Below are 19,262 nucleotides of genomic sequence, written 5' to 3' on the forward strand. Positions count from 1 at the left end.
GCACCCGGGGTTCTTCTTCCACTGCCTGTTGTGGTAGACGCGCTAGAACTTGCTGATGAGGAGGCACAAATCGTCATCGCCCAGCGTCTCCAGCTGCTCATCTGAAACAGAAGGCAAAGAGACAAGAGAAAAGCCAAGAGCAGAGTTAGCGTTAGAGCTCGATCCACCTGGGCCAGTCACAAGAGCGACACTCTTGGAAGGAGGGGCACCATTGAGCTTGGCTCGTGTCTGGTTATCCACCTCCGTGGCCTTGAGCTTGCTGAAAAGCTCGTTCACGGTCAGAGTCTCATAGCCTGCAGACTCAATGATCGTGTTCACCTTGAGATCTCACACAGAGCGGTCAAGTGCGTAGAGCAACTTGAGAGCCTTCTCGTGCTCTGTGTACTCAAGGGCACCAGCAGATCTGTTCGCATTGACCTTGTTCACAATCGATTGAAAACGACTGAACATCAGGTCAATGCTCTCACCCGGCTCCTGTGTGAAGTTCTCGTACTCACGCCGGTGAGTCTCGAACAGTCTGGCCTTCACCTGAGGTGTACCCTCGTGGTAGTTCTCAAGGCACGTCCAAATTTTGTGGGCTTCCTAAAAACCCTGGACGCGTGAGAACTCCGCACGAGAAACGCCAGCGAACAAGGCATTGACGGCCTTGGCGTTTCGTGCTGGGTCACCTGAAGAGGTGTGGTCTGAACAGCAAGCACCTCGTAAAGCTGGTTCATGGTAATCTCCCAGATATCGGCTCCCATGCTCTGCAGGAAGGCTCTCATGCGAACCTTCCAGTAGGCATAATCCTCGTCGGAAAACACCGGGATCTTACCAAGACTCGCCATGGTCGCCGAGTGGTTTTCGAACCGGTTAAGGTATTGAAAATCTCAACCAAGCTCTGATACCAATTGTGGGACCGAAACCGGCGACCAGAGGGGGTGAATGGGAGCCGATCAAAAATTTCTTCGAAATTCAAATCGTCGACCTATGTCCCAAAATCGCCCAAGCCCTCAAGCGTTCTGACCAAAGTTTGGAGTAGCTATTGAAAAGCTAAACCAACACAACAGGCCTCGAACGAGCGAGTGAAAACCCAAAGCCATTCGGAAGCGATTGGGAAAACAGCTGATCCGAACAGTCAGTACCGGTCTGACCGGTGCACTGGATCGGTCTGACCGGTCGGGGCTGTGCAAAAGAGAGCAGACCGGTCTGACCGGTCTTGCCTACCGGTCTGACCGGTGGCACCCAGAAAACCCTCGAAAACTTAGATTCAAACGGTAAATCTCGATACAACGACCACGAAAATCGACGAAACTTGGGGGATTGCTTCGCCCCTACCCCGTGAACATATCCCCAAAAGATCTCGTCCTAAAGATCAACGATTCTTGAGAATTCGAGGGGAGATCAAAAGAGTTGGGGTTTTCTCTAGAACTCAAGAAATCGAAATTCAAAAGAACTCATGATTCCAGAGGATGTAGGACAGGGCTAGATGCACGGGAATCACAGCTAAGAACTCGTAACCTCCTCTCAATCAAGTGTGTTTGTCAATCTCGAGGATTTGACGACTCAGTCTCCGAAGATATTTATAGAGGTAGGATTTGCGTACGTGTATTTATAGAAATGAGTGCGTGCGTTGTGGGTGTTCGAATTATACTGTGTAATTAAAAAAATATATTTTAGAGGGTATCTGCATTTTATAGACTATCTCAACTCACGGCATATCTCACGCCGTTAGTGATTAGTCCCGCAGGGTTAAGAAACACTACACGGAGTCCACCCCACTGGTCCCAGCATTTTCCTTGCGGTGTCCCCGCTCGCACGCTGTCCTCTCTAGTCTCTACTACCAGTCCGTCTCTGGCGCTCGCTTCGCTTCGCTTCCACCACCTGTTCGACGGAACTCCTCCCCGGCGGGCGGGGCGGGGAGGGGGCGGGGCGACGCGATGGTGTTCAAGGGCCGCTTCTTCTCGTCGCGGCATAAGTCTTCGGAGTCCTCGTCCAGCCCAGACGGCAGCAACAGCCCGCGCACGCCCACCTCGGCGCCGGCCCCGGGCTCCGCGGCATCGCCGGCGTCCTCGTCCTCCTCCAGATCCGACAAGAAGAAGACTAAATCGGAGACTCCTAGGAAGCGCGACAAGCTCTTCGGCTCCGCGGCCGCTGCCCCCAAAGCCGCCTCGTCGTCGGCCTCGTCGAGCCCGGCAGGTGATGGGAGGAAGGGGTCCGTGGCGCAGCTTAGGGATGCGGGCGGCGGGGGCGTCGGCGGCGCGTCGGCAGCCGCGCTGTCGCCGATCCTGGCGTCCTCGCTGGGGCTCAACCGGATCAAGACGAGATCCGGGCCGCTGCCGCAGGAGGGGCAGCGCATGGCCGCTGCGCTCGGGAGCAGCAACCTCTCGCGCGGGCAGGGCCAAGGGGAGCCGTCGGCTGCATCAGCCGGCGTCGGCGGGAGAAAGGGTGTGAGCTCGTGGGCGGATTCGAGTAGCAGCCGTGGAAAGGGGAAGACGGCCGAGCTGCCGATGCGAAGTGCAGCTGGGACGAGCTTGGGAGCAGAAGGGAAGAGCGCTGTAAAAGGTTAGCAAAATTTTGTCCCTGTTTTTCCATTCAAAAGGCAGTTTAGTTTAGGGTTATCCAGCAAGCCCCGTAAGCTGGTGAGTGATTTGTCGAAGCTAGGGGTTAGAATTTTACCATGTTGAGCGAGGCAGGGGAAGAGGGACAATGAGCAAGCAAACGCTAGTTATTCGACGATCCTTCTAATGCTTAACTGTTTGAGACAAACAGTTGACATAGTCTTAAGCTGTTAGAAGTTTAGATTACACAATTCATCATGCTTTGTGGTATCCATTTACGGAACTTGAAACACTGGTGCAAATAAGAAAGTTTCTATCTGTTTAATGTCAAATCCACAAGCTAGAGAGAGTTATTATTCACAAGTGGAGTTAGCTGGTGTTTGCTTTTTTTGGTGCTTGAATATAAGGCATTTCTAATGAACTCATGAGCCCTGTTTATTCCTATATATACAGTTTGTTGGATCTGTGCTTGATTGATATGTTCTAGCACATGCTAAACACTGTTTGACTTTTACGCTATAACTTCCTTGATATTTTAGCACCGTGTATAGAAGCTGTGGAAGTCAATTTTCTGTTTATGCTTTAGAAAAACTGAACTGTTCGAAAAATGAAATCACAGCACACTGGATGGTAGTTTATGGTTGAGTGAAAATGCTTTACGACAACTACACATCTCCTTCTACTCCAACTAGCTGATTATTATGTGACCTGTGCCTACATATTTCTGCATATCCCACATGAAACTGCATTATGCTTATGTTAGGCTTGCAAGCAACAAGTCTTGCTTTGCCCCATTGGGCTGTCCAGATTACACTATCTGACAGCTGCAGATTTGATCGATAAAAATTGGAGTCAAATGCTTCTTCTGTAGCAGAGATATCTTGTTTGTGTGTTCATATTCTTTTTCTCCATTAATTTTCCCTCTTTTGGAGGTCTTCTTCTATTTTTTATTTTTTTTAGTCTCTCTGATATATGGCCATCTAATCCATCTCATACACAGCTAAAACTAGTGCACTGCGGAACCATTCAGGAGATCTGAGGACACCAACTCACATACCAGAGGCTGCGGTAGTGATATTTCCATGTGTTTCTTTTTTATTTTCTATGACTTACAATTAAGTAAACGATGGCTAATGTACTGTTGCCTCTTTTCCTTGCATTTTAGTGTGCATATGATCCGTGTGAGACGCCAAAGGAATCCGAGTCTCCACGCTTTAAAGCCATTATGCAGGCTACAAGTGCACCGAGGAAGAGAGTCCCCGCAGATATAAAAAGTTTTTCACATGAGCTGAATTCCAAAGGGGTGCGCCCTTTTCCTTTTTTGAAACCTCGGGGCATTTACAACTTAAAGGTAATCCCAGTCCACGGTCCGTGTGGGACAAAAGCCATTGTTGATTTATATGTATTTGATGTCTTCTTTTTCCCCCTCTCCTTCACACATTCTAGTTTTTCAAGATTTGTTAAATGATAATAATAATAATATTGTCTCCTGTTATCTGTGCAGGAGGTGATAAAAGTTATCCAGGTGAGATTTGAGAAGGCAAAGGAAGAGGTAAATTCAGATTTGGCAGTATTTGCTGGAGACTTGGTTAGTGTAATGGAAAAGTATGCAGACTCTCATCCGGAATGGAAAGAAACCTTGGAGGATTTGTTAATACTTGCACGAAGCTGTTGTGTCATGACACCTGGGGAATTTTGGCTTCAGTGTGAAGGTATAGTGCAAGATTTGGATGATCATCGTCAGGAGCTCCCAATGGGCGTGCTGAAGAAACTGTACACGCGGATGCTTTTTATACTTACAAGATGTACAAGGCTGCTCCAGTTCCACAAGGAGAGTGGCTTTGCTGAGGATGAAGTTGTTATTGATCAGCGTGATAAGATTATACAGTCTGCAGACAGACAGATTTTAGCTCAACCAGGTGTGCATGACACAACATCCGGAGCCAGTAAAAGCGATGCAAGAAAATCATACAGTCAGGAGCAGCATAATTTGAAATGGAAGCGCAGCCAGGAGATAAAGCCTGTTAGGCTTCTTCCCCCCCTTGATACAGATATTAAGAAAGAGGCTGATTCTCCAACCAAAGAACGGATGTCTTCCTGGAAACCTTTTCCATCACCTGTTATAAAGGCCCCAAAAGAATCTACCCCTACTAAATCAGAATCACCTAATAAGAAAACAGATGCACACACTACAGTTAGTAGCCATGTTGAATTAAGCAGTCCAGTCGAATCTATACCACAACAACAGCTTCCTTCCAAGCATCAACATAAAACTTCATGGGGACACTGGTCTGACCAGCCAAATATTTCTGAAGAGGGTTCAATAATGTGTCGCATATGTGAAGAATATGTTCCAACACATTATGTAGAAGATCATTCCAGGGTCTGTGCAGTTGCTGACAGGTGTGATCAAAAAGGTGTTAGTGTTGATGAACGTTTAATCAGAGTTGCAGAAACATTAGAAAAGTTGGTAGAATCTTATTCGCAGAAAGATCTTCCAAATGCTGCAGGCAGCCCAGATGTTGCAAAAGTTTCAAATTCAAGCATCAATGAAGAATCAGATGGTCCCTCTCCAAAACTCTCCGATTGGTCTAGAAGAGGATCTGCCGATATGCTTGACTATCTCCAAGAGGCTGATAACACTATTTCATTGGATGACATTAAAAATCTCCCTTCAATGACATGCAAGACTCGTTTTGGACCAAAATCTGATCATGGGATGACCACATCATCAGCGGGAAGTATGACTCCTAGATCTCCATTAACGACTCCAAGATCAAACCATATAGACATGCTTTTAGCTGGTAAAAATGCAATTAATGAGAGTGATGATCTTCCACAGGTAAGAGATGCAGTTTCTATATTTTGCTTATCTCTTTTCTCTTTTGCTACCTTCATTATGCTACAAATTTGACATTTGATGCGTGAATAGAGACGTAGCATCTATGTAACTATTTTTACTGGCGTAATGTGCAAGCTATTGACCACAACAAAACCAACAGATTAGGTCGTTTTATTTGTCTGTTGTTTCTGGCAGTTGGCTTTTTTCCATACAACTGATGCATGTCACTTGGCAAAAGTAAGTGAACATGTATCAGCAGGTGCTTAATGCAATTTAAAACAATCAATATTCGATAGGTTTATTGTATTAAAATCTATTATATTTGATTCGATGGCTGCATGCTATCCACATTAAATGCTGGTACATTTTATCAATATGCCATATATCATGTGTGCTGCTTTTAGTTTAAGTACTGTTGTCCTAATACGCAGGCTTCTTAATTAAAGGTGTGAGAATTAGAGAAACACAATTATCTTCTGATATCTCACTTAATCCTTCCCTTGTCACCATGATCAAATCCTAATCCTTGTGACATTTCACATTTGGTAGGGATGTAGGGCTGTAGCGAAACCGCATTATGCAACTCTGTTGGCATACCTTGTGTGTACCTCTTGAAATTTGATCTTTGTAACTTGTTGATAGTCTATGAAATATTAAGGACATACCACTCTGTTCAATGAGACTCCGTAAACCATTCCATTCCCCAATTACCCACATGTCACGTCAGTGTGGCATTGAGTGGAAGTCCTAGAAATTTCCTTGCCTTGTGGTGTATTTTCACTAGGATTGACGAAGCCAATGGAATTAGGCCCTGCCATGAAGCTTGAATATGTTGTGGACGCTTTTGTTGGCAAGTCCTACACATGCCGGAAGCAGCAGCAGCAGGCGTCCATGGCTTGAGCTGTTAGGTGTCAGTTTGTTACTTTGTTAGTTTGTTGAGTCTTTCTTATCCATGGTTGTGAGTTGTTAGAGTGTATGAAAATGCTAGCTATTTATTAGGAGTGAAAGTTGGATTTCTTAGGTGTCCACAGCTTAGTTGTTAGGCGTCGGTTTGTTAGTTTTTTGAGTCTTTCGTATCCATGGTTGTGAGTTGTTAAGAGTTGATGGAAATGCTAGTGTATTATTATAAAGTGGTGTGACTGATAAACTCTCGCTAGAATGCAGAAACAGTGAAACTATACCTTGCAAGTTTCAGAAATATACTGACTTAGGGTGCCGAGAATTATTTGAAGGAAGTTTGACATGGTCAATCGGTGATAGCTTGATAGTTTGAGATGTCCTCTGCACTGGTGGGTGTGCCCACTGAAAGAACAGATGTAAAACTGCTGTGATATGTGGTAATGCTAGAGTTTGTGAGATTTAGATGGGAAGTCGGCAACACAAGGGATACATGAATCAGACACATGAGTCATGCAGAAATGATGGTTTATCTGAGAAGTGTAATTTCACAGGCCTTGCTAGCTTAAGAGTTAAGAGTAAACTGTAGATCTCAGTACTAGTCGAAAAGGTTCTTATTCTTGTGTTCATATTATTCCTTGTTTGGCTGTAAGGAAAATGAATTCAGTTATTAACATTATATTCTGGATATCTGACTCCATCTTGAACTCTAGACATCAAATTGTAAGAGTTGCTATAATAACTTCCTTCAATTTATGCAGATTGTTGAACTTTCTGATATTGCACGATGCATCGCGAATACTCCTCTGGATGAAGAAAGTGCATTATCCCAAATGGTCACATGCATAGAAGATCTTCAAGAAATTGTCAACCGCAGGAAGCATGAGGCCCTTACAGTGCAAACATTTGGAACACGAATAGAAAAACTGCACCGGTGAGACTCTTATTTGGACTACTATTTTAATTAATATCCTGACCAGATAATAATAGTTATTCTTGCGGGTCACTTTGTTTTTCGAAGCTTATCAACGGTGATGTTACTTTCTTCTATAATCCTTTAGGGAGAAATACCTGCAGCTATGTGATTCGGTTGATATGGACAAGGTTGATTCAGCGAGCACTATAATGGATGAAGAAGATGATGTTGTTCGTAGCTTGCGCGCAAGTCCTGTCCATCCAGTCAAGGATCGCACTTCAATTGATGACTTTGAAATCATAAAACCTATCAGTCGTGGAGCATTTGGACGTGTTTTTTTGGCCAAGAAAAGAACTACCGGAGACCTCTTTGCTATAAAGGTATTCATTGGCTGATCTTTTTTTTCTTTCATGCAATCATGCACGCTTTTCATTAGGCACTGGTCTTGTGGTTCATACCTTGGAAGTTGTGCAAGTGGTCCAGGCCCAAAAGTCGAAACTTTTCTTTATTGCTTCATAACAGTAGGTTTGTCCAATCACTCTGTTTTCAAGTCCTGTGCACATATTTCTTAGTGCTGTGATTCCTATCCAACTATGTTGATGTCCTAGTGTCACCTGTGGATCCACAATGTGAGTCTGGTTGGTTCCTGCACCATCAATTCTTTTAACAGTTCACCTGAAGTTACACTCAAGCCAAATGGCTATCACTTATTTGTCTTGACATAGCAACACGGCGGTATTCCTAGAGATCACCTTGCACCATATATAAATATGTTCACACATTATCATTTGACTATCCAATTAAACATTAGCATTCTTGTGCTGCAAGTTGTAATTGAGTTTCCGGATCATGGTCATCGCTTTGTCTTGACATCGCAACAGATTACAATGTTCTTTTCTCTACTGCATATCGTCAGAGAGCTCATGAATTGGTACCTGATAATGTCAATTACAGATTCAGACCACACCCTGTCATGTTTGTGCTGTTCCTGTGCTAAGTTTTGCAATATAGCTTTTAGGCTGAAGTGAATTTAATGCTAACGACGATGCTTGCTTCTTGCAAGCTTTGTAGTCTAAGATGTCTAGCAAATAGCAACACAACAAGAGCAATTTTCTTCTGGGATTCATTCCATCAGAATGGCTGGATTTTTTATGCTGGCCTGCCTAGCCTGTCACCACTAACAATCAGCTATGTCCAAACAACATAGGAGAGGATCTGGCTCTGCTGAACATAGGTGGATTTATAGCAACAAGCGATACCATGGCACCAATTTCTCTAACATTTCTCAGCTTACTTTTGTGTATAATTATAGTAGAAATTTTGTCTCGTACTTACTTCAGGGCACCTTGCTTCCTTTCATTTCAGGGCATACATTGCTATTTTATTCACTTATTTAACAAGATTCTTCCTTTAAGCAGGTTCTTAGGAAGGCAGATATGATTCGGAAAAATGCTGTCGAGAGTATATTGGCTGAACGTGATATCTTGATTACAGTAAGGAATCCTTTTGTGGTAAGTGAACCTACAAATCTGACCCTGTTTTGGAATGCTATAATTTGATTATAAAGTTGTCATGCTTTTGAAAGGTACGCTTTTTCTATTCATTTACCTCTCGGGAGAATTTGTATCTGGTCATGGAGTACCTAAATGGAGGGGACCTTTACTCATTACTGAGGAATTTGGGATGCCTGGATGAAGATGTTGCTCGTGTATATCTTGCAGAAGTTGTAAGTTTATGGTATCTAATAGTTTTCTACCCTTTTCATTCCCTCTGTCTCATAATCAATTCATCCTGCAGGTACTAGCTTTGGAATATTTGCACTCTATGCACATAGTTCATAGGGATCTAAAACCTGACAACCTGTTGATAGCCCATGATGGACATATTAAGGTATGTGGAGGCATGCACATGGTCATTAAACCTTATCTCGTTATATATTTTATGTTTCATGTTAGATATGGACAAACTAAAGTTAATTCCTCATGCTTTTCGATGGCAAGCTCGAATTTGTGTCGTCTGACTGGTTGTAGATGTTTGATGTATCAGCAATTTGGTATATTTTGTTCATGCAATCCAAATGCATAATTATAATGGTTCATAGCTGTTGGAGTATATTGAGCCCATGTGTATAGAGGCCCATCTAGAGGCCCATGTATAGGATCTATATATACCCACCCATCTAGGGTTGGAGGAATCCACTAATTATCCCGTCATTATGGTATCAGTAGATTAGGTTTAGGTTTCCAGCCGCCTCTGTTTTCCAGCCGCCTCCTCTGCTGCCCGCCGCCGCCGGCTCATGGCCGGCCGGCCGCCGGCGCCGCCGGCCTCCTCCTCCCTTTCCCTCTCCTCTTTCCCACCCCTCCCATCCTCTGCTCCGAGCCCCGCCTGGACCGTCGCCCCGTCCGCCGCCGCCTAGCACGCCTGGAGACCCCTGCCTGCTCCTGTTGCCGCCGCCGCCGCCGCTGCTGGTGCGCGCGCGGGCGCGGCGGGCGGATCTGGCGCCGTCGACCCTGCTGGACGCGCGGCCGTCGCCCTGGCGGTGCTGCCCGGCGCGGATCCGCCTGCTGGGGGCACGGCGGCCGCCGCTCTGGCGCCTCCCCTGCCTCACGCGGGTGAGGAACCGGCCCCTGTTGGGCCACCCACTACTGGGCCGCCCCCTGGGTTTCCTCCCCGTGGGCCGGTGCCCCCTGGGCCGCCGACGCCCCATCCTGTGGCTGCCGAGCGCGCCGCTGTTGCTGCCGCTGGGGGAGGCGCCGAGGCTGCGCAGGCCGCCGCCGCCCACCACGCCGCCGTCGATCCGGCTGTCCTGCGGGCCGCGGCACAACTGCTGCAGGCCGCGGGCGCCGATCCGGCCGCCCTGCAGGCCGCCCTGTCGCTGCTGCAGGATCCCGCCGCCGCCGCTGCGGCCCACCGCGCCGCTGTCGCCAAGGGCAAGCAGCCCGCCGCCGACGCCGCGCCTGATGCTGCATGGCCTGGCCTCGGGATGTCGCCCGCGGATGCGCCGCCCTCCGCGGGCAGTAGGCCGACGCCGCTCTCGCCGCGGCCCTCCTCGCCGCCAAGTCGGAGGCTTCGGCGGCCCAGGAGCGGGTCCACGTGGCTGCCCTCGCCTGGGAGCGCGAGCGCACCGCGGCCGATACCTCCGCTCTCCGGGTCGCCGAGGTGGAGCGCTTCCTCTGCGCCTCCTCCGGCCAGCTGCCCATCGACCTCGAGCCTGGCGCCTCTTCCTCACGCCAGGCGCCGCTCGCTGGATCTGGAGCCCGGTACGACCCGACCGACCCCATGGTCGCCCAGCTCCACCTCCAGGCCGCCGGAGTCCAGAACATCAGGGCCCTGGTCTCCGTCCTCCTCGACCACGCGCGGCCCCCGGACCTCCGGTCGTGCCGCGCGCGGCCCCGGTGTCTCCCGCTGCGCCACGCGCGGCCCCAGTGCCTTCCCCTGCCCCTGCGCGGTACGCTCAGCCGGTGCAGGTGTACCGGCGTCGCTCGGCGCCGCGGCGGTACGCTGAGCCGGTGCAGGTGTACCAGCGCCGTTCCGCGTCGACATCGGCGCCGCCTCCTGCTCCGGAGGCTCCTGCGACGCCGACACCGGAGCCGTCGCCGCCATCGCCTCCTCCGGCTCCCTCTCGAGCAGAGCCGGAAGTGTACCACCCGCCAGTCGTCCATCGGGATCCTCGACATATCCATCCCATGGTGACTCGGCGGATGGCGTCCCAGGCCGCGACTCTCTCAGCTACCGAGGGAGAGCCGCGGGTCTCTCCGGTACCCTCCTCTGTCCGCGACGCCTTGGCGGATCCTCACTGGCGTCGCGCGATGGAAGAGGAGTACGCGGCTCTTCTTGCCAACCAGACGTGGAACCTCGTGCCGTGTCCGTCTGGTTGCAATGTGGTGACTGGCAAGTGGATCTGGACGCATAAGCGTCGGGCTGACGGCACACTGGAGCGCTACAAGGCTCGCTGGGTTCTCCGGGGGTTCACTCAGCGGCCTGGTGTGGACTATGATGAGACTTTCAGCCCGGTCGTGAAGCCCGCTACGGTGCGCACGGTCCTCTCGCTTGCGCTCTCGCGCACTTGGCCTGTGCACCAGCTGGACGTGAAGAATGCATTTCTTCACGGCACTTTGTCAGAGACTGTTTACTGCTCTCAGCCTGTGGGATTTGTGGACTCGAGTCGTCCGGATATGGTCTGCCGGCTCAACAAGTCTCTCTATGGACTGAAGCAGGCTCCACGGGCTTGGGACTCGGTTCGCCACGTTCTTGCTGACACTGGGGTTCACTGAGGCCAAGTCTGACACGTCTCTCTTCATCTACCGCCGTGGGGATGAGACGGCATATCTGCTGCTATATGTCGATGACATTGTGCTCACAGCTTCCAGTCAGCAGTTGCTTCAGAGTGTCATCTCCTCTCTGCAGCAGGAGTTCGCTATGAAGGATCTTGGTCAGCTCCACCACTTCTTAGGCGTCACTGTTGAGTCTCGCCCGTCTGGTCTTCTGCACCAGCGGCAGTACGCCCTCGATATTCTGGAGCGGGCTGGGATAACTGATTGCAAGCCCTGCTCCACTCCAGTCGACACTCAGGCGAAGCTGTCTGCTGATCTGGGTGATCCGGTGGCTGACCCTACAGCCTACCGGAGTCTGGCCGGTGCTTTGCAGTACCTCACCTTCACCAGGCCGGACCTCACCTACGCTGTTCAGCAGGTCTGTCTCTACATGCATGATCCCCGGGAGTCACACCTTACTGCGCTGAAGCGTCTCCTCCGATACATCCGTGGCACTGTGGACCTCGGCCTGGTACTTCACCGCTCGTCCTCTGCTGAGCTGGTGGTCTACACAGACGCTGACTGGGCTGGCTGCCCGGACACTCGTCGCTCCACCTCCGGCTACGCCGTCTTCCTGGGCGGCAGCCTAGTCTCCTAGTCGTCCAAGCGGCAGCCGGTTGTCTCCCGCTCCAGTGCCGAGGCGGAGTACCGGGCTGTTGCTAACGGCGTGGCGGAGGCGTCCTGGCTGTGACAGCTCTTGGCGGAGCTCCACAGCCCGCTCGCCAAGAGCACGCTCGTCTACTGCGACAACGTCAGCGCCGTGTATCTCTCCGCCAACCCCGTCCAGCATCAGCGGACGAAGCACGTGGAGATCGACCTACACTTCGTGCGCGACAGAGTCGCCATCGGCGATGTTCGGGTACTCCATGTCCCGACTACCTCCCAGTTTGCTGACATCTTCACGAAGGGGCTGCCCTCGTCGATCTTCTCGGAGTTTCGATCCAGCCTCAACGTAGCCGGTGGCTAGTTGTGGCTGCGGGGGGGTATTAGCCCTTTTGTGCTCTACTTGTACTCTCATCTTGTACAGTTTTGAACACCGCTGCGTCGGTTGTTCAGACTGCGAGGGGGTGTTAGCTTTCTTGTTGTCCAGTCTTGAACACCGCTGCGCCGGTAGTTCAGACTGCGGGGGGTGTTGGAGTATATTGAGCCCATGTGTATAGAGGCCCATCTAGAGGCCCATGTATAGGATCTATATATACCCACCCATCTAGGGTTGGAGGAATCCACTAATTATCCCGTCATTAATAGCAGTTGTAGAACATCATGTACTAGATTTCTAATAAGAAAGAACAGGGGTGAAGCCAGGTTAGAAATGACCCTGGTAGACACTATTGTATAGAAGAAAACTAGTACAACTTACATGGTAAAATTGAGTCAACCACAATTAAATTTTTGTTTAGCCCTGGTGCATGTGCATCATTTGCCCTGGGAGAGAATAGCCAGCATATGCATGTGACTATTGAGGTCAGTCATTTTTGGAGATCATGATGGATGATTAGAAAGTTTGTGATGCCTTCATATTTTTCTTTTGGACTTTAAATACTGATAGAAGGCCTATGCTCAAATCGTGGAGGTTATGTTTTTCTTGAAGAAAAATGGCACTTAGTTGTAGTTTTCACAAAAGGTCAAATATCTGGTGTTATTTACTGTTCAATTTTCATGTCACTAATTCAGTACCGTTTGCCTTTTATATTTCTGTGGACGTGCAAACTCATTGTTTTAGTCTGACATGGTTACTTGTACTATTGTGTTTTCTATTTATGCTGCTTATTAATGTTCATTTCTTCAGTTGACAGATTTTGGGTTGTCCAAGGTTGGTTTGATCAACAGCACAGATGATCTGTCTGGCCCTGCTGTTAGTGGGTCTTCACTGTATGGAGATGATGAGCCTCAGATGAGTGAACTCGAGCAAATGGATCACCGAGCTCGGAGACAAAATCGTTCTGCCGTTGGAACTCCTGATTATTTAGCACCAGAAATCCTTTTGGGGACAGGACATGGTAAATGCTGAACAAATTCATTGTTTAGGCTGTGTACCTATTCACTTTTTTACTACCTATTTGATACTAACTATTCTGTCATTCTGTATATCCTCCTAGGTTGCAGTGCAGATTGGTGGTCTGTTGGTGTAATTCTTTTTGAGCTCATTGTTGGTATACCTCCCTTCAACGCAGAACACCCCCAGGTATTGTACATTAAGTGAATGATTCTTTTGCAGCTAGATTATCAGTCTTCCAGTAAATTTTTATATGGTCATAACATCAAATGATCAGTTTAACACAGTTGCAGACAGCCAGGGCTTATTAGATATTTTCTGGAAGTAAATATCCCTTGTTAACGTGTGCTGCTCATTGGAGCAAATATTTACCAATATACTATTATATTTTCTCTATGGATCAATGATCTGAAAAACTTGGTTTGGCTTAACATTATTATTATTATATTTGTGCTGTAGACAATCTTTGACAATATTTTGAATCGCAAAATACCTTGGCCACATGTCCCAGAAGAGATGAGTGTGGAGGCACAAGATTTAATTGACAAGTAAGAAATATTTCAAACCATTTTTAGCACTCAATTGCTTGCTATAGGATTCCATGTTATAGCTCTTGTTAAAAATGTCTATGTCATAGATAATTGTGCTTTGGTTGAACCGATCTTATGGCAGTATGGCACACATAATTTAGAGCTAACCATATCATAATTTTGCATGCTCGTGCTGCATTTTTTCTTTTTCTTTGCAGCATTCTTTTCAACTTATTGTTCCTATACAGTCTTCAAATACCATGCATGACTACCGATGCATTTCATCCATAATTTTCAACCTATGCTTCAAAGAGAACTTAATATGGTGTGCCATATTTTAATTATTAAATCATCATTTAAGTATTACTTGTTTCGGATAATGTTATCTTTTAGATTCTGAGAATGGGAGCATCAAACTGTTAACTAGAGGGTACTTTTGTAATTTTACTCTTGGGGCAGTTACCCATGAGACTCTACATAGCTTGTCATTTCCAGTGTGTATTTATAGGATAATGGCGGCAAACCAACCTATATTCTGTCCCCTTTCAGTTGTATTTTGTTGTTTTAAGTTATTCTAGTTTGCTTCCTCAGAGGTAGGACTTTTCGCAAGTATGTATGTTGGGATCTTGTATGTGACAGTCATATGCCACCAGCAATACAAATTTCTATTGCAGTGCTACTCATTAGTTCATGCTCATTTTTTCTAATTATTTCAGCAAGTTATTTTCTGATACGATTGAAGTAAAACTATTCTGAAGATCTTACAAAATTTTTGTCCAGACTATTGACAGAAGATCCTCATCAACGACTAGGGGCAAATGGTGCCTCAGAGGTACTTTAAAGATGCTACATACAACCTTTTTTTGTAAATTTGTTAAAGGCTATGATATGAACATGATGTTTGGAATCTTGTTTCTTTTAGGTTAAAAGACATCCCTTTTTCAAAGACATTAGCTGGGATACCCTTGCTAGGCAGAAGGTGAGAAAGGACTCTTCAAACTTGTAGCGCATCTTGTTTATGTATACCAGGAATAACAGAAAATCATTTGCAGGCTGCCTTTGTTCCCTCCTCAGATAGTGCATTTGATACTAGCTACTTCACTAGTCGCTATTCTTGGAATCCGTCAGATGAAAACATATACGAAGCATACGAGTTTGAGGATTCCAGTGATAATGGAAGCCTTAGTGGAAGCAGTAGTTGTGTGAGCAACCGCCAAGATGACATGGTATGGTATGAGTATTTTTCTTATTTAGTTGCTGAGCAACAAATAAAAACCTTAACATTTTTACCAATGTAGGAAGTAGAGAAAAAGAGAAGCCAAAAGAAAACTGTATTTTGAATAGCTGATCTAGCTTTATGTTCTTAAGTTGCGTTGCTAACTGTTTCATATATTGTGCAATAGGGGGAGGACAGCGGTGGCCTCAATGATTTTGAATCTAGTGCAAATGTCAATTATTCTTTCAGCAACTTCTCATTCAAGGTAAGACTACATCCACTGGGCAATTATTTCCTATGATGTCTTGATAGTGATTGAAGCATGACAACCTCCTATCATTTCACTAGGCTTTGTTCCTTTCATTTAGTACCCTCTCAATTTTAGCCACATCACTCTTCTATTTGTCTTGCATCTCAGCAATAGGCAAAGTCCATATTTGAGCAAGTAGTAAATATCACTTTTTGTGGTGTTACTGTGATTGTAGTGTCGCTTATATCACTTTTTGTGGTGTTGCTGTGATTGTAGTATCGCTGTACCCATGAGCCAGATACTGAACGTTTAAGGCATTATTCATTGACAGCTTGCCTAGAAGATTGTACCACGACATTATTCTAACATCATTTCCCACTGCAGAATCTGTCACAACTTGCTTCCATCAATTATGACTTGCTCACCAAGGGATTGAAGGACAATCCGCCGCCGAGATCAGAAACGTAGCAGTCAATCTAAATCTGGATCGACTCATTTGGAGTAATCCAACAGTTTACAAGGTTCTCGCGTGACGTAGAGGTCTTGTACATGTAAGTATATCACCTCTTCTATTTGCACTTCATTTTCTCCTCTTGAAATGTTGTTTTATCTGAGCTGTTAGCGTCATTTTTGCAGATCAAAGTGAGGCATGGTCTGTTCTTATTGAGGCTGTTCCTACATCTCGCGGAGCCAAGTACAGTTTTGCTGTTACCTTGTTTTCATGACAATTGCCATGCCATCGTCAGCGAATCATCCTTGACCAAATTTGGCATGAGACCTAGGAGCGCTGTTTTTTGTTTTTTTCTTTCCCGCCCCATTATCAGCCTTGGGTTCGCCAAGATTGGTCAAGGTTACTGTGTTCAGAATTCAACCCCTCAAGATGTAGGTGGGTTTCAGAAATTTGCCATTCTGGCATATAATGGCTCGTTAAGTTGGCAGCCAGCAGGATTTCTCTGCGGCAAGAACTGTTCACAACATTTTGGTGGCCATGGAACCGGTCGAAAAAAGATGGCAGTTCGCTATTTCCTTGGTGATAGTATTAACTTGAATAACTGCACATTAACTTACCAGTTTCTGTTCACAAACCAGGGACATCATAGAAGAATATAGGAAATTGCCCAAGAATATATACTGATCGTTGAATTGACAGCTGGCAGTCAGTCATGTATCTGACTCCCCTGGCAGTAACAATCCAACGACTGTCTACACATAAGCATTAGTAGAGTTAGCTGTTAATGATTTATTCAAACATGATTTTGCAGTCAGTCTATTTAGAGTCAGTCTATTAGAACTAAAACAAGCCATTGCCGATAGGCTAGCTTCATCTTGATCAATTGTTGTTTAGGACGAAATCGGAAAAAAGTAGCACTTACTACGGTACGTTCACATTGATAAAAAAAAAATACACGAGTAAAAGTCTAATCTTCAGTACAGAGGTTCCGTCAAAAAGGAGTTTGGCACAAAGCATGAGTGTGCACATCCATGTAATACACTTGGGCAAACATATTGCAACTATTTTATTCTTTGGACTTGTACCGGCACTTAGTGCACTCGTAGAATACCGTCTCTCCCTCGTCTGCTGAACGCGTCTGCAATTTCAGGTGTCAGAGACAGAATTGCAAATGAAAAACAAGTAAATAATTGCCATCCAGTGCTGAAGGATCAGTTGCTAACCTGTATTGAGTGGTATTCAGCTTTTGAATGGTTGCACTTCGGACAGGATCTTGTTACCTAATGCAGAAATCGAATTTGTGAAGAGCCCAGAATAATAAGAACTTATTGGACTTAGACCATATTTGAAGGGCAGAGTACTTACCACAGGTCTTTGTACCACCAACACCTCATCTAACAGATCCATCTTTAGCTCCCGTCGAATATCCTGCGAATAGCATGTAGTTAAAGACCAGAAGCATATTGAGGGTTAATGCCAGCCATGTTCAACATGCGACGACACTTCATGCCTGCTTAGACAAAAGAACAGAGTATGAAGTCTAGAAATCTGAAATTTCCTTTTAGTAACTACGGCAAACTGTGAAAGCTTAGTCTGATTCTGATAACAAATCCCTATAATCCTTGGTCAGCATAGCATATACACGCAAAGCTAGAAATCATCAGTGCTTAGTTCAATTGCTACACGACATTTTGTGCTAAATTTACACTATAAGTCCTACCCCAAGGAAATTTTCCATAATGTAGGGAGCTTGACGTATGCTGCTATGCTGTGTATTGTACATCTAATATTCTCTCAAAAATCACTCTAAAGCCACTGGCTTGGCAGCTTAAAGATGGGGATGGTTGCTCCAGGGACCAAAGACGAGTTAGAATGGAACACCGGTTCATCCATTTGTACTATCCTGCTTTGTCCTGGTGCTCCAATGGATCGGGTGGATCAATCCATCCACAGATCAAATGAAGCCGTCAGCCAATAGCCGCCAAGTACCTTGCTTAGATCATTCACTTGCCAAAGCAGATCATGTAGACAACAAAAACTCTTCAATTGAAAATGACCTGCTCGCAGCAGGGCAATGATGCCAGCAACGAATAGAGGCACCACTTCTCGCTATGTGTCCTGGGGCCTGTGTGCGGGTCGAACCTGTCGACCCTTTGGTTCTGTGGGTTCCGATCCAATGACCCTTAGCCGATTCACAGTTTGGATTTGGGGACCGTTAGGGTCATTTTCAAGGGCCGGTTAGATGATCCACCGGATCGAACAGCACCACCCCCCATCCTTATGGCGGCTTGGTTGTCAACTTGGCATAGACTCCTTCAGGGGAAATTTTGATAAAATGAACAGGTGCTGAGAAAACTTTATAAAAAGAAAAAATGGCAAAGGCAAAGGCCACTGGTCGGGTGCTCCCACCCAGAATTCAAACCCTGGGTGCTGCACCTAATTAAACTTTAGGTGTTTCCTTTAAAGTATTTCTATCAAAAAAAAAGAAAAAATAGCCAGGCATGCAAGCATCGTACAAATCATTCACTGAATTTAACCCGACTCGATTTGTTCCATCACATGATCATCATATACTTGAAAATACTTCTCACAGTCACAGAGTTCGCACATTAGATATGCGTTTCCGTTCTACAAGGCGACGAGAAAAGCATCAGGACTGCTACAGAAAGAGAGCCGTGAGTTTTACCTCGGCGGTGACGGTGTACCGTGTTTCCTTCCCTTCAATCTCTGCAAAATGGGGGGAGCGATCAGTCGGAGCGCCAGGGGAGGAGGAGGAGGCGGCGGAGAAAGGAGACCTTTGGCCTTGCGCTTGAAGCCGCAGAGAGGGCACGACGCTGAGTGGACGGAGTCGAATGTGAGGAGGGTGCCGCACACGCCGCAGAAGAGGAAATCGCGAGACTGCCAGAACGCCATGGCTGGCGCTTGCTCGTCACAGTACTTATCAACGGGGGATTTTAACTTTATACCATTATAACGATCGCCACCTCCTGAGATAGCATTTTTATTTTTGCAATTACAGAATCAGCACGAAAGAGAGAAAATATTTACATTTTTACCACTCTTGATTCCGTGGACACCAGCGCGGCGGCCCAGTTAGGCTCCACGTCAGCTCCAGCCTCCCGCGCTCGACCAGAGGCTATTTTGTCCAGCCCGTGCGCCCAAACCCGGCCCATTCCAATCTCTTTCTCCCCTCCTCTGCTCCGTGACTACCTTGCCCCGCCCCTGCAGTGCCGCCGCCGACACGCCGCCGCCTCCGACACCAGCCACTTGGTGAGCGGCGCGCGAAGGCGGAGCTCCTCCGTTCGCGCACG

At 46.8% G+C, this 19,262-nt stretch overlaps 2 protein-coding genes across 3 annotated transcripts; one reads left to right on the forward strand and one right to left on the reverse strand.

Moving 5' to 3' along the window:
* The first annotated feature begins 1,783 nt into the window (after positions 1–1,783).
* LOC120687199 (probable serine/threonine protein kinase IREH1) lies at positions 1,784–16,607 on the forward strand. Of its 2 annotated transcripts, none has more exons than XM_039969190.1 (18): positions 1,784–2,544; positions 3,541–3,608; positions 3,706–3,891; positions 4,045–5,382; positions 7,041–7,213; positions 7,341–7,575; positions 8,614–8,706; positions 8,781–8,921; positions 8,993–9,085; positions 13,298–13,508; positions 13,608–13,693; positions 13,964–14,052; positions 14,815–14,866; positions 14,957–15,013; positions 15,087–15,260; positions 15,438–15,515; positions 15,885–16,051; positions 16,137–16,536. In XM_039969190.1, the coding sequence occupies exons 1-17, from the start codon at positions 1,920–1,922 to the stop codon at positions 15,966–15,968; spliced, it is 3,783 nt and encodes a 1,260-aa protein (XP_039825124.1). In that variant the 5' UTR covers positions 1,784–1,919; the 3' UTR covers positions 15,969–16,051; positions 16,137–16,536. The 2 variants fall into 2 exon arrangements, with proteins under 2 accessions (XP_039825124.1, XP_039825123.1); XM_039969189.1 differs by having other exon boundaries at positions 1,789–2,544; positions 16,123–16,607.
* A 185-nt stretch (positions 16,608–16,792) lies between these two features.
* On the reverse strand, positions 16,793–18,874 carry LOC120687200 (DNA-directed RNA polymerase I subunit RPA12-like). Its single transcript, XM_039969192.1, has 5 exons — positions 18,747–18,874; positions 18,638–18,678; positions 17,317–17,379; positions 17,175–17,231; positions 16,793–17,089 (listed from the first exon to the last, which is right to left on the reverse strand). The coding sequence occupies exons 1-5, from the start codon at positions 18,862–18,864 to the stop codon at positions 17,018–17,020; spliced, it is 351 nt and encodes a 116-aa protein (XP_039825126.1). The 5' UTR covers positions 18,865–18,874; the 3' UTR covers positions 16,793–17,017.
* Between the last annotated feature and the right edge of the window lie 388 nt (positions 18,875–19,262).

Source organism: Panicum virgatum, chromosome 9N, assembly GCF_016808335.1.
Source record: "Panicum virgatum strain AP13 chromosome 9N, P.virgatum_v5, whole genome shotgun sequence".
Taxonomy (NCBI): domain Eukaryota; kingdom Viridiplantae; phylum Streptophyta; class Magnoliopsida; order Poales; family Poaceae; genus Panicum; species Panicum virgatum.